General features: G+C 36.7%; 1 protein-coding gene across 10 annotated transcripts in view; it reads left to right on the plus strand.

Annotated features, from left to right (window-relative positions):
• LOC120327821 (dedicator of cytokinesis protein 9-like) overlaps positions 1 to 19,972 on the plus strand; it is a 183,424-nt gene that overhangs the window by 101,295 nt on the left and 62,157 nt on the right. For 7 of the 10 annotated variants that reach the window (XM_078114619.1, XM_078114626.1, XM_078114622.1 and 4 more), the window contains 13 exons: positions 825 to 930; positions 1,802 to 1,852; positions 4,577 to 4,736; positions 5,399 to 5,507; positions 6,709 to 6,853; positions 7,581 to 7,672; positions 8,315 to 8,493; positions 8,972 to 9,028; positions 14,746 to 14,861; positions 15,222 to 15,343; positions 17,038 to 17,175; positions 17,895 to 18,074; positions 19,859 to 19,972. In XM_078114619.1, the coding sequence (XP_077970745.1) occupies positions 825 to 930; positions 1,802 to 1,852; positions 4,577 to 4,736; positions 5,399 to 5,507; positions 6,709 to 6,853; positions 7,581 to 7,672; positions 8,315 to 8,493; positions 8,972 to 9,028; positions 14,746 to 14,861; positions 15,222 to 15,343; positions 17,038 to 17,175; positions 17,895 to 18,074; positions 19,859 to 19,972 (1,569 nt within the window). The remainder of the gene's footprint in view (positions 1 to 824; positions 931 to 1,801; positions 1,853 to 4,576; positions 4,737 to 5,398; positions 5,508 to 6,708; positions 6,854 to 7,580; positions 7,673 to 8,314; positions 8,494 to 8,971; positions 9,029 to 14,745; positions 14,862 to 15,221; positions 15,344 to 17,037; positions 17,176 to 17,894; positions 18,075 to 19,858) is intronic. The other 3 variants (XM_078114623.1, XM_078114628.1, XM_078114621.1) reach the window with 2 other exon arrangements.

Consider the following 19,972-nt stretch of genomic DNA (forward strand, 5'->3'; position numbering starts at 1 on the left):
CGAACACAGACAGTCACCAAACTGATGATAGAACTAAAATGAAGAAAATCCTAATAAAACTATGACCTAACCCCAACTTGGTACACATATTACGGAAGTACCGATATTTGTATTCTATTCGAATTCATGGATAACTAGTCAGCTATGCACACACCTAACATGGACTGGTACCTTGAGGAGAGTCAGTTCGGCAATGCCAGCCCAATTTGTTACACCCTAGTTATTGATGTGATGGGCATGGGATTCGCCAAAAAGGTGTGAACTTCAATGTCGACATGGTAAAAAGTTCTATCTCTTTATCAGCTAAACCAGGGGTGGGCAACATACAGCCACCGACGAGATTTTAACCGGCCTGCTGACTGTATCCAACCACACTCTGTAATATGGTCCGACACATTATTCCTGAAAGTTGCAGATCGCTCTATTCTAACCGCACTGTCAACACGAGCTGGTGAAATAAACAATTGCCTTAGTGAACAAACAATTGCGTTAGCATACTTGTTAAACAAACAATATAATGTCAAAGAGAAAGCGTTGTAAACATTCATGTAATAATCCGGCCCAGCGAGGACTTCATTTCCCTACATCTGGCCCGCCGACTAGAGAAGTTACCCACCCCTGAGCTAAACCAATTCGCACTGTAGAAAGAAAGGAATCTTTTTAAATCATTTAAGTATGTGGCAAGACTCTTGACTGCCAGATTCTGGTTTGTTTTGGATTGTTGTTATGTGTCTGGCAAAACACTTTTGTCTGCCTGCTGTTTTGAAGTTTTTGGTTCAGATATTTTGTTCAGATTCAGCATTTTCACTGTTTTGTTATTCCAGGTCCTGTTTGAGTTCAAGTTTGAATTTCTCAGAGTCGTTTGCAACCATGAACATTATATTCCACTCAATCTGCCGTTCGCTGCCAATGTCAAGAGGAATAAAACAGGTATTGCTGGATTTTACTTGTGTGACAATCAGTGCTAGATAAAAGTCCCTAAACTAAGTCAATTCATTGATGACCAAAACTATTCCAAAAACAAAAATAACATTTTTAATATGAAACATGACAGAAGTCTCTAAACCAGGGGTGTGCAACAAGAAGCGCTTGTCTACACTCAGATTTTTCCCATCAAGCATAAAATCCGAATTCGAGAGTTTGTTTTAAATGAGAGAAAACACGTAAGGTTTTTTGCTCCTGTCACTGTGTTGAATCTTTCACTGTTTCACCTGGTGTCTTTATGCTAAGCAATATTTTTTTCATTGTGAGAAATTTTTAATTCATGTGGAAAAAGTGAAATTTTTTTGTGTTCCAGCTAGATGTCTGAAGGTGGTTATACGGCCCATCGACACAAATATTGCACACCCCTGCTTTAAACCTCAAGTCGAGTCTCGAAATTATCATTATAAGAAATTGAATTTTTTATTATTACAAACTACCCCTGCTCAATTTGTTGAAATCGTATATGATCGAGAATCAATTGAATCATTGTTTATCTTGTATTTACAGCAATCAATATTTATGTCCTCACTATGCTGAAACTACGCACCATATATTCACAGATTAAAAAAAAATAAAAAACTGATTATTATGCACTGACTTTTATATGTTCTCCATTAAACATAACTCAAAATAGACATCAGTATTCATTGCTGGTTAAATGTCCCAAAATCCATGAGCTCTGAGGAAAAAAACAGCAATCCTTGAGCATTATCAACTCTAATCCATTGTTTTCCTTTCTCGGGTTAATACAATGAAATAAAGCTAATTCCATTCTCTCCATTTTTGTGTTTTTTTAAAATATAATTCATTTTATAAGCTGACAGCTGGTGGATCACTCAAAAATCATCATTTGGACCAATCGAGCGAGGTGATTGGTTGACATAATTTGCACAATGTAATACTGTAACCTGATTGGTTGATGTAATTTGCACAATTTAATACTGTAACCTGATTGGTTGATGTAATTTAATAAAAATAACAGTTGTAACCTGATTGGTTGATGTGATTGGTTGTTAAATGTGCTCCTAAAACCTGATTGGTTGATATTTTTGATTAACTATTGTGATTGGTAACTGGGTGTAATACTGTAACCTTATTGGTTGATATTTTTGATTAACTATCGTGATTGGTAACTGGGTGTAATACTGTAACCTTATTGATTTAATGTATTTTTAGTTAACTTATATGATTGGTTGTTAAATGTAGTACTGTAACCTGATTGGTTGATGTATTTTTAATTGACTTGCCTGATTGGTTGTAAAATGTAACACTGTAACCTGATTGGTTGATGTATTTTTTATTTAACTTGTGTGATTGGTTGTTATATGTAACACTGTAACCTGATTGGTGGATGGATGTGTTTTAAATTAACTTGTCTGATTGGTTGTTAAATGTAACACTGTAACCTAATTGGTTGATGTATTTTTAATTGACTTGCCTGATTGGTTGTAAAATGTAACACTGTAACCTGATTGGTTGATGTATTTTTATTTAACTTGTGTGATTGGTTGTTATATGTAACACTGTAACCTGATTGGTGAATGTGTTTTAAATTAACTTGTCTGATTGGTTGTTAAATGTAACACTGTAACCTGATTGGTTGATGTATTTTTAATTAACTTGTGTGATTGGTTGTTATATGTAACACTGTAACTGGAACAATATAAGAGTTACTATGAGAGTTGTTTGGTGTTCAAGAATTACGCTAATTGTCATGGATATACGGTAGCACCTTTCATCCCACATTTTTTTCACTATTTCTTTGGTCCCATTTGCATACTTTTTGTTTCTCTGGCAGATGTAGACTTACTATTCGCAAAATTTCTGGTTCTATTTGCAATTATTATGATTCCATTTGCAGATGTTCTGGTTACACTTGCAAACTTTCTGGGGCTATTTGCGGATTATCTGGTTCCATTTGCAAACTTCCTGGTTTCATTTGTAAACTTACTGATCCCATTCAAGACGTTCTGGGTGAATTTGCAGACTTTCTGGTTTCATTCGCAGATCTTCTGGTTCCATTTGCAAAGATTCTGGTTCAATTTGCAGATCTTCTGGTTTCATTCACAATATCTTCTGGTTCCATTTGCAAAGATTCTGGTTCAATTTGCAGATCTTCTGGTTTCATTCGCAAGATCTTCTGGTTCCATTTGCAAAGATTCTGGTTCAATTTGCAGATCTTCTGGTTTCATTCGCAAGATCTTCTGGTTCCATTTGCAAAGATTCTGGTTCAATTTGCAGATCTTCTTGTATCATTTACAAGTTTCTGGTTTCATTTTCAGATATCTGGTCCCATTTGTTAATTTCTAGTCCTAATGGCACCTTTTCTGACTCCATTTGCAGATTACAACTACAATTCTATTTGCAGACAGAATAGATGCATTTGCCAACTTTCTGCTTCTATTTGCAAACATTCTGGTTTTATTTGCATACATTCTGATTCCATTCGCAGACTTTCTGATTTTATTCGCAGACTTTCTGATTTTATTCGCAGACTTACTGTTTCAATTGGCAAAATTCTGGTTCTATTTGTACTTTTCTGGTTTCATTTGCAAATATCTGTTTTCATTTGTAAATTTCTAGTTCTATTTGCAATATCCTGGTTCTATTTGTATTTTTCTGGTTCTATCTACAACTAAAGTTCTACTTGCTGACATACTGGTCGCATTTGCCAACTTTCTTGTTACATATGCGGACTTTCTGGTTCCGTTTGTGCAAAATTTTGGTTGTATTTGTATTTTTCTGGCTTCGTTTGCATTTTTCTGGTCCATTTGCAGATTACAACTAAAGTTCTACTTGCTGACATACTGGTTGCATTTGCCAACTTTCTTGCTACATATGCGGACTTTCTGGTTCCGTTTGCAAAATGCTGGTTCTATTTGCATACTTTCTGGTTTCATTTGTAGATTTTGTATTTCCATTCGCAAACTTCTGATTTCATTCACAGATATTTGGTTTCATTTTTTAATTTCTAGTGCTAATTGCATACTTTCTGGTTCTATTTGTATTTTCTGGTTCCATTTGCAGATATCTGGTTTCGTTTGTAAATTTCTAGTTCCAATTGCATACTTTCTGGTTTGATTTGCAGTTTACAACTACAGTTCTATTTGCAAACGCACTGGTTTCATTTGCAAATCTCCTGGTTGCATTTGCAAAATTCTGGTTCTATTTGTATTTTACTGGTTTCATTTCCAAATATCTGGTTCCATTTGTAAATTTCTAGTTCCATTTGCAATATCCTGGTTCTATTTGTATTTTTCTGGTTTAACTTGCAGATATTTGGTTCCATTTGGGATTTCTAGTCCTAGTTGCATACTTTCTGGTTTGATTTGCAGTATACAACTACAGTTCTATTTGTAAACGCACTGGTTTCATTCGCAGATCTCCTGGTTCCATTTGCAATATCCTGGTTCTATTTGTATTTTTCTGGTTCCATTTGCAGATTACACTAAAGTTCTACTTGCTGACATACTGGTTGCATTTGCCAACTTTCTTGTTACATATGCGGACTTTCTGGTTCCGTTTGTGCAAAATTTTGGTTGTATTTGTATTTTTCTGGCTTCATTTGCATATTTTCTGATTCTTGTTACAGATTACAACTACAGTCTGAGTGAAGATTACTGCAAGAATCATTTCTTAGCTGGACATTTATTACAAAGTTTGAACGCTGCGATGTATGAACCTTCAGAAATCAGAAGTATTGCAATCGAGACTTTAAAGAATGTGCTTGCAAAACATGCTTTTGATCCCAGGTACGGTGTTTGTTATATTGATCCAGATGATTGACTATACCAGCGTTACTCAATCGGGAAATGGGTCATGGCCCTCAAGTGAGCCGCAGAGCAGTTCGAGGGGGGCCGCTATGCTAGTCGCCAATTTTCCTTTTACCACAAGATAATTAACTGTTCATCCTAGTTTTATTGCTTGATAAGGTTAGTTCACAAAGTGTTTTCACTTTGTTGAGCATGAACTGTGTGAGCATGATGTGATTTTCAATCACCAATTAAAATAATTATTCGGAAGGGGACCATATGCTTGTCTATATCATACACAATTTGTGGTGCTCCCAAAGTATGCGAACCAAGATGGCGTCGGAACGTAACCTGGGTAACAGGTTAGGGTTAGGCGATAATTTTTTTCCAATTTTCCTTATTTTAGTCCTATTATCAGTTCGAAGACTAGCCAAGGGCCTCCCGTAGTATTTATACCTGAAATTATGGCCTAACCCTAACTTAGTACACATATTACATTCCGATGTCCGCCATCTTGGTTCGCATACTTCGGGAGCCCCCAATTTGTACTGTTAACCAGCCATGATTTGCTGTTTATTCCTACTTCTCAATTTTCTTCTTCCACATCGCTGACTGACTTCTTCCACATGGTAAATATGAAAATCCTATCATAACATCAACAGGTATAACACACCAGGCCACCAAGCCAGGATAGCAGCTTTGTATTTGCCGTTCCTAAGAATAGTCCTGGACAATGCCGGAAGATTTTCACTAGAGAATGATGGATCTTATGTAAGTACAGACGCAATTTTGATTATGTTCTTATTTATGCCATGTAGTTCGGAGAAATGCACCTTGATGCACACTCACTGAACCCTCTAGTGGTGAGTATGCCGTTTTGACCAGGGGAAATAAAAAATACTGGTCCAATCGCTTTAAAATGTTCAATAGTTAAAAAATAAAAGTACCTTTCAGAAGGCTATTACTTCTACGCCAAACAAAATTACTAGGTATAGAGAGAAGCATTGAAGCCACTTTTCCAACTGGGTAGAAATTTTCTCATTCCTATGGAGAGAATTTTCTTCAATTACTAATTATTACTCTAAAACTTATTTAACCCTTTCCGTGCGGTGGGCACGTATACGTACCAACGACAAAAGTCGCTAGATTGCGACGGGTACGTTGATGTACTCCACTGTTTTATTTAGCAATCGGTTGCAAACTGTTGGTCTAGTTTTTCCGGGTTTTAGTTTATTGATAAGAAGTCTTCTTCGAGATTAACATAAGCGACGGTAAATCTCGCTTTCGTTTACGAAGGGAATTTCATTTGCGGCGGAACGAGGGGGTGTTTTTGAAAATTTATGCAAATTTCGGTGTTTTTTGGGTGGTAATAGAAGACATATTATCCCTTCCATCTACCAAAGTATTGTGAGTTAGATCACGAAATTGCTACACCAGTATTATGCTATTGTTTGCCAACGACGAAGCGGTAACAGTAAAGGATTTTGCGAATATTTCTATTTTTTATCACAGTTTGAAGTTTCAACTCCCAAGAAAAAAAGGCCTTTTTTCTATCCGGTTTGTGACTCAGACCACCACTTTTGAAAAAACTTTTTTTTAATCGCTAATTGCAAGCTCTTTAAATAAGCTTTCCATCGAGCCGTCAGTGGGTAGCAGAGGATCATTAGTTTTTCGTTAGTCAATCGATTAGTTGTGGTGGTACAAATGCATAAAATTGGCATAGCAAATACGATTATTTAATAAAAAATAAAAATCGCAGGGAAAGGGTTAAGCAAACATTATAAACTGTTCTAACTCTAAAAATGCAGAAGAGTGAAGTGTGCATAACACTACCTCAGAATCTATTCAGGATTGAAAAGTAGTTATTATGCAAAGTGAGGAAGAAATGAAAAGTTCCGAAATGGGCAAAGGAGGGAATTTAAAGACTGCATTGAAGAAACTTTTTTTTTTTCAATAAAAATTTTTGTTTCAGTCCTCACGAGATGACTTGGACAACACTCCATCAAAGTTTAATGACTCAGCTATTTCTGGTTCCTACTCCCCGAAAATTGACAGAATTAATGGAAGTTTGAGAATGGGGAGAAATCCAGCGGACGCAAACATGTTGAGCGCTATAGGTAAGTTTAGGGCTCCTTCCTATCGTATATTTATTTTGAAATAAGCTTTGAGCAAGTTTCAAACTTGCAGAGCATACTTATTAGCGATCCAGAAGTATGTGTACCAATATGAAGGTAACTAATTTTGTTCGCCTACTTTACATCAAGTTGTGTAAGAGGACTGAAACCTACGGGCAGGTGGTATATTCACTTGGTTAACACAGACAGTCATCGAACTCGTAATAGAACTAAAATAAGGAAAATCGGAATAAAATTATGACCTAACCCTAACCAGGTACACATACCACGGAAGTACCTACTTATTTACTAATTATAATTTCAATAAAAGTCCAGAAAGGTGATGGCTCATTGGGTAAAGTGTTACCCCTAGCCATGGGGTAAAATCCCATAACACCACCTAACGGGGAGGTAATAAATTTGGGAGGCAATGATAAACCGAAAAGAAATCGTTTCACTAGAGTTGGGTCTCAAACTCCCTGGAGTCGGGAGCTAGCAGGATCAGTAATTTATTTTGTCACTATACTAAAATACACATTTTTCATACAATATGGGGAAAAAATATTATTTCAGGGTGAAAGGAGACGCGAAATCAAGAAAAATGTCCAAATTTCCAGCTCCTTATCAGATATCAGTAGTTGTCTATATATGGCCTTGCAATCACAAAGTTCATATGTTTTGTGCTCACAATTTCTCCGCACCAATATTCAGTTTCCATTTTGTTTTCCAGCCAACCCTGGACTTCTTGGAAAAGATTCAAGAGCCTCACTTGCAGTCAATGAAAGCCAAGCTACAGCAGCACTGGACAGAGTTGTTGAAAGGGTAAATTAGCCTGCTAAAGCTGTTTTTCTTGAGTCGATATGTATAGCCACTTTCACATTTCTTAATCATAAACCATTAAACCCCAAAATTTGCGGCTCTTCAGAAATGTGATTGCTTGTGGCTACTGAAAAGCTCTTCATCGCACTCTGGCCGACAACACTGTTTGAGAAACATGATTCAAAATGTACAGGTTCCCAGTTTTTCGACATTCAAATTATTATAGTTATCCCAGATAGTTCTGAAACTGAGTGAATACTTTTGTTAGTGGTTCTCAGATCAGCTGCATGGCCCCCTGAAATGGCTGAAGGCCCAGTTTAAAACGCAGACCACCCAGCCCTATTCCCGTTCTAAATTAATGTAGTCATCACAAACAATACTGAATGAATGCTTCTTCTCTTGGCCCCCCCCCCCCAGAGAACAGCCGCATGGCGCCCTAAAAGAGCCCAGTTCAAAACCAATGCCCCCCTTCTCGATTTTTCCATAGAAAAATTACAATCTGAAAGGCTAGGTACCTTCACTCTTGCTACAGCATCCTTGCATCGTATGCACACGGATCCGCCGACACAAAAGCATAAAAGAAGGATAAGTAGTCAGTCCTGCAGAAAGCTAATCAAAGTATTTACATTTTCCTCTATTCTCCAGAATCTCAGCCTCACGAGCGCAACCCGTTTATTAGGCACAGAGCGTTTCGACATCTCAGAATCTCGTAGTCTTCTTCTCTGCTTCCTCCAAGTATTGAAGAACATCCCTCCTGATGCTCTCAAAGGATTCTGGCTTCAGTCTACCACTGATGAACAAATTGAATTTTTTGACCTTATCGAGTAAGTTATGATGCCCTCCCTTGTCTCATTTCGTCATATAATGGTACAATAATTTAATAGCAAGTTATACTCCATTTTTATTACTTATCGATCTTGATCGCTAAATATGTTGATAGATATTTGTCTCTTAGACACTTTCGTATGTTACGCGATATCTCACGAAATCTGAATCTGCTTCAAATCTGCTTCAAAACTGATTAACTAATCCCATACCCGACATGGACTGGTAACCGGACAAGAGACAATGGTTTGCTATATGGTTAAGTTGTCAGTTTTTTTCTCATGCAGAATAAATATGTAAATCCTATCCTATAAGTTACATGCGACTGATATATATAAACAGCAAGCTGAATTGACCATTTATATAAGTTAGCAATAAATCCAAAAAACAAAACAATAACATGCCGTTTCACACACACGCACAAGTGCTTCTTCTCTTCATTAACTTCAATAAATTAAAAAATCAATTTTTTTTCAGGGTCTGCATGTATCAGTTCAGATATACTGGTAAAAGACAACAAATACAAAATATAAGGTATGTTGTCTTTCTTTGTCCCTATTTACTTTATCTTTTTTACTAAAGTTGATGACTTCATTTTAGTTTGTGTAAATGCCAGGGTCAGTCCTAGTAATCTAGTCTTGTCAGCTCAGTGTAAAGAGTTGGGTTCAGAAAAAATATTTTGTGAGAACCTGAATAATGTGGTAAACACATAGGTTAGCGTTTTTTATGCGACATTGTCATATTATGGCGCTCCAGAAGTATTTGTACCAAGATGACGCACAACCTGACCAATCATAACTTGGTACACATACTATGTTCAGGTTGTGCGCCATCTTGGTACGAATATTTTTACTTACCGTAAGTAGGGATCTTGGCAAGTAGTCACTGTACTAGTGAGTTTATTATATTTATGCTATTTGCTCTAAACAAGAGTACAAAAAGCCATTGATATCTAACTATACGTAAGAAACTACTTAGAGCGCTAACTTTATTGTAACACCATAGGTGCTAGAATACTCGAATGTATAAAGGGATCACTGTGTCAATTCAGAAAAATGCTATTTATTAAATTTTGCTTGATTTTCATAATTTTCTACATTGGGCTATATACTTCTCAGAAAAATGTGTGCCCACATAAACATCAAGTTGTTTGTCCAATTCGTGTTTAATTATTTTGTGAATTAGCTAGGTTATATTTGAATAATCTTAATTTAATTAGCTTATTTTTGATTCAGTTTGAGCTGTTTTAAGTAGCGGTGTTTGGTGTGTTGTGGCAAAATTTATTTTATGTAGCTTTTAATTTATCATGCTTCTAGTAGGTATATTATTGCTGTGGTTTGTGTAACTTGCAGCATGAATTTTGTACATTTTGATAAATTTAAATTTTATCCACAAATGTGTCAATAATTCTAAATACCTAAGAAATAGTATGCTTTAGTCGTCTTCTCAGTTTTTCTCCCCCCAGGGAGATCCCCACACTTCCCCAATAAATATGAAGGATATTGAAATTCTGACGACGTAAATATGATTTCTTGCATAAAGAATTGAAATTCATACCACAATCCCCCCAAGAGTAAGTATTAAAAAAATCTAAAATCCTGACAAACTTTTTTATTTTTTTGTTTGCGAGTGTATTCGATTCTACAAAGCATTAAGACTTGAAATTTATGCCGGGAGTTTTTTAATGGTAAGATATATGTCATGAACAAATCATTCCATATTTGCATGTATAAATATAGAATGTCCATGAAAGTTGAAAATTGCAAAGGAAATTTATTGATACCATATATTGTTTTGGTCCTCACAGATGTATTAAATGAAGTATAAATACTTGAACAATTACTGTTTAAAAAAAACAAACCTGGTTAAGATATATTGGGAACTGACTTCATATCAAAATTTAAATTGTAAAAGGACTTTATGGACACCCTGGATATATACAGTTCAACATCCCTATATTTTTTTTTTAATTTTTGGTCATGAAGATTTATGTTTGCATGCTTTTATGCGTGTTAAGATTAGGGATGCCACTTTCGGATTTACGAATCGGATCGATTCGAATCGCATCTTTTCCGAATCGATTCGAATCAGATTTACGCGATTCGGAAAAAGAGAGCGATTTAGCGAAAAAAAAACATTGAACGTTTGTTAAATCGTCGTTTTCGGCGGCTTTAAATCTGCCAGAGTGTGTTTATGCGGCACTCCAAATAACGCCAAATTACGGGACCGAAAAAAAAAACATTGAACGTGTGTGAATCGTTGTTTTCGGCGGTGTTAAAACTACCGAATGCGTTTATGCAGCACTCCAAATAACACCAAATTACGGGACCGAAAGAAAAACATTGAATATTTGTTAATCGTTGTTTTCGGTGGCGTTTAAACTGCCGAATGCGTTTATGCGGCACTCCAAATAGCAACAAATTACGGGACGTAAATAAATGAAAATGAATTTTTCGTGATTGACTTTTTTACTTGTCTGCCGTCATTTGTTTCAAGTTCGACACAACACACTCTTTTACGCATCACTCGAGATGATGTGTGGCGTAATTACCAGCAAACTGCGAGTTCAGTTTTCCACTAAATAGCCGAAGTTTCCATTATGCGCGAATTCAAATGGATCGTATACCTGAAAATTCGTGACAATTTTGATGAAAATTTTCAACAGCACACCTGCGCTGCCACTAAGTTATTGTACGCCCTGGCATGATTGGATAAAGAATCGGCTACCGACGTCTAGATAATGTTTAATTTTGATTGAAATTTAATTTAAACTTTGTTCTGAGAGCAATATTTCGCGTACATTTGAAGAGAACTATTGCTGAATGAGTTCATCGGCCGGCAATGTTAATTTACAATCATGTATCTCGTCCTAAAATATATTTTTATTTTGTTCACGTTTGTCAGGCTTCCACTCGAGTGGCGGTAAACGAAATCAGGGGGACATAATGTAATAGTACATACACGTCTTTTTTCAGCTGTTACCAAAAAAAGTAGTATTTACTTTTAATTTTGTTAGCGCGATACAAGCGGATAAAACATTTCGGATTATTTCGAGCAAATGTCATAACGGACAGGTGGGAGTAAATAATACTTGAGGAATGGCAACTTGTGCACTGTTTTACATCAACACGTGGCAGATTTCATACCAGACCGAGCATACGGTGCGTATGTCGTCTTACTTTAGCCCCAGCGACCATGTTTGATCGAGATAAAGCGTCAACCAATTATCGCTAGTCAGCGCGGCGTCCATTATGCACATTTGGACTTTCTGAATTACGAAATTAAACGTAGTCCACATTAATAATGAAGCCCGAGTTAGCCAATAACGCTGTTTGCCACAAATAATACTGTCTCTAATATTTATGGAAATTTTTGTTCGCAATCGTAGTCGGATGAACGATTGTTTTTATCGAAATTAATTTAATTTAATCGTGGTTAATTTTATCGTCTTCAATCATATTCTTGTAAGCATTTCCCATTTATAGTAATTCAGATGCAATTAGAATGTTTTTGTCGTATTACTCTATGCTGCTAGCATAAATATAAAATATTGTACTAAGATTTTGAAGATAAAGAATCGGTAATAAGGCCGTCCCTAATTCAATATAACAAGAAGGGAAATACCACGGTCACATATACTGGTGTGGGACAAGGGAAAGCAGTGCTGTTACTGTGTTTACGACATAACAGTACAACTGTTCCCTGCTTATTTTCTCATATGAATTCCATCAAATTGCCTCAGCCCTGATACAAGTATAACACAATAACTCAGTATTGTAAGACTCACAGATAAGTTGCAACAGCAAGTTTTTCATCAATGCATTTATTAGTGATATCTATGACCTACATCTTTTTTATCATGATGAAAATAAGTGTGGCTTATTCACTGAAAAACCCTCATCACCCTTGCTATATAGCCTATTCCATTTTCAAATTTTTTTCTTCTAGATTTGAGCTTTTTTGTGAGTTTGGCCAAACATACGCATGTAATAAAAAAAAAAAAAGCTTAATGGAATCAGATTCGGAAAGATTCGATTCGAAAAGTTTTGATTCGAGATTCGATTCGAAAAAAAATGTATCCAGAAGTGGCAACCCTAGTTAAGATGATAGACCATGAAAAATTCAATGACAGAGCAAGTTTTTTTTTTGTCTTTGGTTGACAGAATGATCACTCTGTCTGGATAAGATGCTACACAAACTTCTACTGTGTCGCTGCTTGATAACCTGCTTTGGTTCCCCGCGACTTAACCTCCCCAGTAAAACTGTGTACATTATCATTTTTCCGAAATTTGTGCTTGCGACATTCATTTATTTTTTTACTGGTTGGAAAAAATAAACTTGACTACTGACTTAATAAAAATTATAAAAAAAAATAAATAATGATTCCACTAGACAGAACATAACTTTTGTGCAAAGCGTCCTAGGTTAATGTATTTTTGGGTACAATCATACATAACCGGAAGTGTCTGGTAATTTTTCTTCATTTTCATAAAAGTGGGTATCGAATTTAAGGGTTCTGTGTTGCTATGATTCTTGAAGGACCAGTATTTATCTGTTATACAATCTAGCCAACTAAATAGGCTTACCTTACGTCTCGTTTTTGGCGAGACAGTCCCACTTTTCAACATATTGTCCCGGCGTTCCAACCCGCCAGCCAAAAGTCCCGCTTTTGCGTTCAGCCAGTCTCGCATAACACACAAACATTACCAATTAGCATATTCTCGATACTGTTGCTGCTGTGTAGCGTACTGGTAGCCTACTCACTGAAGGTGGATGCGTGATTTTGTGTGTTTCGTTGTTGTTTGCGGATAATTGCTACAACTTGTTACGTGTAAGCTCGTATGCCAAAAGGGTGCATAACCTTAAAGTAAATTCCTTTCTATTTTTCGAACAGAAACCGATATTTAGACATGCCGATTATTTAGCGCATGAACTCTCGATGTCATTATAGTCAATGAAGACAGCCGGGATGGTTTTAAATATAGGCCTCTGATGTAAAATTAGTAACTTCAAAGTTTAAAAAAATTACACCTTGGGCTTTGGATCACAAGTTTCTAGGCCTATAATTTCAGCATTGTTCAGTCCAATGTGCGAACAACCAGTGCATTATTTTTCTAACAGATTTCATGAATGTTTTCATGCCTTGACTTCAAGTGAGGCTATCTTCTGACAGCCATCTATACCAGAATAGCTACTTACTTTTCAGCATTTTATTTGTTTTGTTTCCAAGCATGTTTAAATTTTTATCAAGGCTTAGGTGTAATGCTTGGTTGTTACAATGTTGGTACAGCATGGACCAGTTCTTCATTCTAATTGTTGATTTCCTAATTTATTATACATGTCATTGTTTTTTTTTTCTTCAGAAGTATTACTCTTACATACGAGGGTTCTTAAAACTGGCAATAGTTTCCTAATTTATATTTTCTACTGTAAGTTTATTTCGACTCCGTTATCAGCATAACAGACGATAAAATAATTGATAAAAACAAATGGGTAAAACTGATTACTGAATCACGAGAAAAAGTAAAAAGTGAAGTTTACTCAAAACAAATTTTAAATAAAATGGTGTTGCCAAAGAAGGGATACGTGTTCACTCATTTCAAATATAATACAGGTTGGTCGCTAGAAAAGCAGAAAATTTTAAGGTCAGGTGAGATAATGAATAAATGGTGTATAGGTTGAATTGGAACGATATCCCACAAGTTAACCTATAAAACGCTACCCGAGCCTGGACTTCTACGTAAAGACACTGTTCTGAAGTGCACAGCAACATTTTGAGCATCTATGATTGTAATGTAACGGTTCCATTACATTTGAACCCACGTACATTTGAACCCATGACAATTGCACCTGTATGCTATTGCACCTATGGAATTTTTTTTGTTTCACGGATAGTTAAACCCATACTAACCCTAACCCATGGGTTTTAGCACCCGCATATAGATTGAACCCGTGGATATACGCATGGGTTCAAATGTACATGGGTTCAAATGTACGGTCGCCTAATGTAACATATGCCTTTAAAAAGCTATGTAAAAGTTGTTCTTGGTAATAAATGAATATCTGTTTGATAAATTTTCTGTTTTTCTAGCGACAACTCTGTGTTAATTCATACACACACATACACAATATGGCGACAGCTTTTTATCTAAATTTTGTTTAAGTTCAACAACCCACATAGATATGGGTAAAATAAAAGAACGGCATAAAAACATTAATTTTTTAAGATTAATAAACACTTCTTTTTTCAGATTTGGTTCTGTTTCTAAAAAATCTAGCAAAGCGTTGACGATGCCAGCCAGAATCCGGCCTGGGACTTCGCACCAGTATAAGCATATCAGTATTCTGGCTGAGCCAATGGTTGCACGTAAGTATTGTTTTATTCATTTTATGTAAAAGTGTACATATGGATCTTAAATTTTCGTGGTTTGGTTAGAAAAATTGCTTTTCTCAGCCCCTATTGAACAAAACCAGTGATTCTCACCGCGCCATTTTTTTAAAATTTATCAAGACCCACGTCCCACCTCAAAAATAAAATAGCTATCAATAAACTAAGAATAACAGATAATTTGGTGAATGAAACGTGGATGATACGTAAATAATGAATCCTTATGACTGAGAGGGTGAAAGTTGATGCGATGATTAAAGCAACGTTCTTCAAACTTTTTTCATCGCAACCCATTTGGCCATCATGCTCACTGAACAAAATATAAAATTCATCTCACAGAATCTGGTCGACTCATAGATGAACAAGACGCAGCTCATAATTCAATGTTGGAGGCCAATCTGGCTTCAGAAGTTGGAATGATTATCCTGGATGTATTGGGAGACTTCACTCGACATTTCAAGGTAAAGAAAGCTTATTTAATTTGAATTCAATATTATATGATGGAAGTTTGGGATAATTGGGTGCAAATAAAGGGGTTCTCCCGAAGTATGTGCACCAAGATGGCGCACAACCTGAACATAGTATGTGTAACAGGTTGGGGTTTTCCAGGTTGTGCGCCATCTTGGTGCACAAACTTCTGGAGCGCCAGTAAAAGTTTGGCTCAAAATATTCATAGTTGGTTAAGCATGGAATTCTCCATTAAATTCTTTTTTCTGGTGTTCCCTGTCTTATATTCTCAATGAGGGCGCTTCAGTAGTATGTGCACCAGAAAGGCGGACACCGGAACGTAGTATGTGTACCAGGTTAAGGTTAGGCCATAATTTCAGGTACAAATACGGCATGAGTCACTTGGCTAGTCCCCTAACTCGTTATAGAACTAAAATGAGGAAAATTGGAATAAAATCATGACCTAACTCTAACCTGGTACACATACTATGTTCTGGTGTCCGCCATCATGGTTCACATACTACGTGAGTAATGTCAATTTAGTGTTTATACGATATTCTCAATTCCTATGTTTCCCTTCTTATTACTTATTGATCTTAAGATCGGTAAGTATATTGATAGGTATTTGTCTGTATGTCTGTATGTATGTCTGTCTGTTAGATGCACGCGATATCTCACGAAAGCGAGATTGAATCTGCTCCAGATTTTGCATGTGCATTCATCTTATCTCGGACCAGTAGCCTATTGATTTTGGGCGAATTATGTCGTATAATTAGCGAGTTATCAATCAATTATTGATATAGTGATCTAGATTTTTGTAAAGCGAGAGAATTTTGAAACCCGCCGAGTGTGTGTGTCGATGCGCAGTGCGCAAGTTACAAGAGCGGATGAATCGAAACTGCAGTTTCTGTTTTGGGGGATCCCCTAACTATCGATCGATAAGTCTTCGGTTTCCAACCGATATTCTCGTTTACATGTTATAGTTTTTTCATCCTATTCTTAATTCCAGTGTTTCTCCTCGTTTCTTAATCCTAGTTTTTTTCTTCACTTTTTTCCAATTTCAATGTTTCCATTAGGGTACTCTCGTAATATGTGAATCAAGATGGTGGTCACCAGTATGTAGTATGTGTACCAGGTTAGGGTTAGGCCACGATTTTATTCCGATTTTCCTTATTTTGGGTATTTTACGAGTTCGGGAACTATCCAAGTGACTCATGTAGTATTTGTACCTGAAATAATGGCCCAACCCCAACCTGGTACACATACTACGTACTAGTGACCGCCATCTTGGTTCACATACTTTGGGAGTACCCCATTAGTTAGTTAGTCAGTTCAGTATTCTCTTTAATTTGTTGATTCTAGTGTTTTCACCATATTTTTAATTCTATTATTCTCTAGTTAATTTCAGTGCCCCCATACATTTGTCAGTTCCTATGTTCCCCATGTTAACTCAACGTGCAAACGTATAATCAAAAAATGTACACAAACATAACCGGAGTAACCCCCAAAGACGCACCAACGGGAATTATCCCTCAAATACAGTGAGCTTATGGCCACTTCACCTTCGCAGCTGGTTGGTCATGATCAGTCATCTGTGACTGATGACATCACAGGTCATGCTCAGCCATCTGGAAAAAGTTTCCAGAAATACAATAAAGATACAGTTAACACTGCATCCGTTTTGAAGTTATAGTTTTCCCTTTTTTAGAAATATCTCCAAAACAAAGAAGGAGACAACCCACTCATGCAGAGACTATCTTCAGTGTTTCTTCTCTTCCTGCAAATCAGCCAATCAGAATACGTATTGAAACATGCTTTTGCATCACTGAGACTCTTCATGTGTAAGGTAAAGATCTTTTATTTATTCATTTCCAATATCGCCAAGTTTGACTGTCAAAGAAGGAGTTCTGGAATTTCCATTTGCCAATTAAGGTTGTAACAGCTAGCCGGTGGGCCCAGCCAGGAAACGTCGGATTTCAAGAATCTTGGGGTTCTTACCCCTGACCCCCAAACCATCCCTGGAATCTATTAGGGCAGTGGTTCCCAAACTTTATGAAGTTGGGACCCACTATTTATTACCACAGCTTATGGCGACCCATTTAACATAAATTAATAAAATCTAAATTTTGGGGAAACACGGTAAGAAGTGCTGTACAGTGTACAAAACTGCTATGTATAAAAAAGCCACATGGTCATTCCTTGTGTAGCAAATTTCTGTTCTTTTGAGAAGATCGTAAAAAGAAACTTTCACAGATTAGAATTTAAATTCAATTTTTTTTGTTTTTTTGAAGATTCACGTATTCAAGTCGCCACCGATCCTAATAACCAGTATAATTATTCAAAGCTTTCTACATTTTTTCATGACCCACTAAAATTCCTTTTGCGACCCACCAGTGGGTCGCGACCCATAGTTTGGGAACCGCTGTACTGGGGGGTTCTAACCCCTAAACCATCCCTGGCTGCGAAGGGGTGTTGCGATCCCCAAACTCTCCTTGTCTGTGCCCCTGGAATATACTATGATAAAAGTAACAGAATTACCAAATTCATCTTTTATTTTTTTTTCAGTTTCAACCTGCTCTTTTTCGTGGTAAAGCCGATCTTTGCGCTTCGTTGATCTACTACGCCCTCAAGTGTTGTAATTCTCGTCTTGCAAGTACTCGATCAGAAGCGTGTGCACTACTATATCTTCTCATGAGGACAAATTTTGAGTTTTCGGGGAGAAATTTTGTGAGATCCCATCTTCAGGTATGCTTTGTATAGATAAGATATGCCTAGAGATTCAAAGATCGCCTAAACTGTATAAACGAGAATATCGGTCAGAGACCGAAGACTTAGGGGATCCCCCAAAACAGCGCTCTTACTCCACAGTGACACCTTGTGTCCCATCACTAATTAGTTAATAACTTGCTAATTATACGACAAAATCCATTCAAAATCAATAGGCTTCTGATCCGAGATATGATGAATGCATATGCAAAATTTGGAGCGGATTCATCCTCGCTTTCGTGAGATATCGCGTGTATCTAACGGACAAACAAACAAACAGACAAATACCTATCAACATACTTACCGATCTTAAGATCGATAAGTAACTAGTATCTCGAATAAATACCAAAGCAGCGTTTCTCAAACTGTGTTCTGCATTCTCCTCTTTTCTCAATTATAATGTTCCTATCATATTCTCAATCCCAGTTTTCCTTATTACTTATCGATCTTAAGATCGGTAAGTATATTGATAGGTATTTGTCTGTATGTATGTCTGTATGTATGTATGTCTGTCTGTTAGATGCACGCGATATCTCACGAAGGCGTGGTTGAATCTGCTCCAAATTTTGCATGTGCATTCATCATATCTCGGACCAGAAGCCTATTGATTTTGGATGAATTATGTCGTATAATTAGCGAGTTATTAATTAATTAGTGATGAAAAGATCTGGATTTTCACAAATCGAGAGATTTTCGAGACACGCTGAATGTGTGTGTGCGTATCAGATGCGCAAGTTTTCACGCTAGTGAGTCAGAGCGAAGGATACACACCGCTAGATCGTATCTCGTGATTAATCTTTGAGCCTTGTCTATATCTCTCTTGTAACTTTGACGTCGTCGCGATGCGCAAGTTTCCTTCGAGAAATTTTCCACACTATTGAGTCAGAGCGAAGGATACACGCCGCGAGATCGTATCTCGTTACTTATAATTACTCCTTAAAGTTTAAGCAATGTCCATATCCCTAAATCAGGTTCGGGGTTGCAGAATTCCTCACCAAAATATCGCTAGGCTGTGTTTGAATAGCCGTCGCAACCTGGGTTAGCGCCGTTGTATTTAACACAAACTATAGGATTGGTAAATACAGAAATAGGCTATTGGCTGGAAACTAATCGAAACAATCCAGTTCGGATTTGCAGAATTCTTCATAAAAGTATTTCCTCGAGTAGTATTTCGACGACCTGGGGAGTTGGCTATTGTTTCCTACATTTCTGATATTGGCTGAAAACTAATCAAAACAATCCAGTTCGGGTTTGCAGAATTTTTCGAATCGAAACCGCAGTTTCTGTTTTGGGGGATCCCCTAACTTTCGATCGATAAGTCTTCGGTCTCTGACCGATATTCTCGTCTATTTTCCAATTTGATTGTTTCATCATCTGGTTAATTCAAGTATTCTCATCAGATTTTCAATTTCATTGTTCCCACCCGAGTCTACTATTCTCACAAATGTCAGCTTCTAACAATGTTCTAACTCTGAGCAGCACTAATAATAACTCTGCCTGGTTTCGCAGGATTTAAATCCACAAATCATCGCAAGGTTATTATCAGTGTTGTACAATAGGTGTTCCTATATCTAATCTAATTCATCAACTGTTATCATATCCTTCTGCTGATATCAACTTATTTCCTTGACATATTCAAACATGCAAATTTACAGACTTATTTTCAATGCAATTGCAAGCATGTTGCCAACATGAATCATAATGCACCATTTTTTAACTGAAAACTCTTATCTGTGGTTATCAGTTCTTATCACACTTTTTAGATGATCAAAGCAGTATCCCAGCTTATCAGTGAAGAAGTCGGAATCGGGAATTCAAGATTTCAGAATTCATTATCTGTTATCAACGCCTATGCTCAGAGTGATAAGGGAATGCAG

Source organism: Styela clava, chromosome 7, assembly GCF_964204865.1.
Source record: "Styela clava chromosome 7, kaStyClav1.hap1.2, whole genome shotgun sequence".
Lineage (NCBI taxonomy): Eukaryota > Metazoa > Chordata > Ascidiacea > Stolidobranchia > Styelidae > Styela > Styela clava.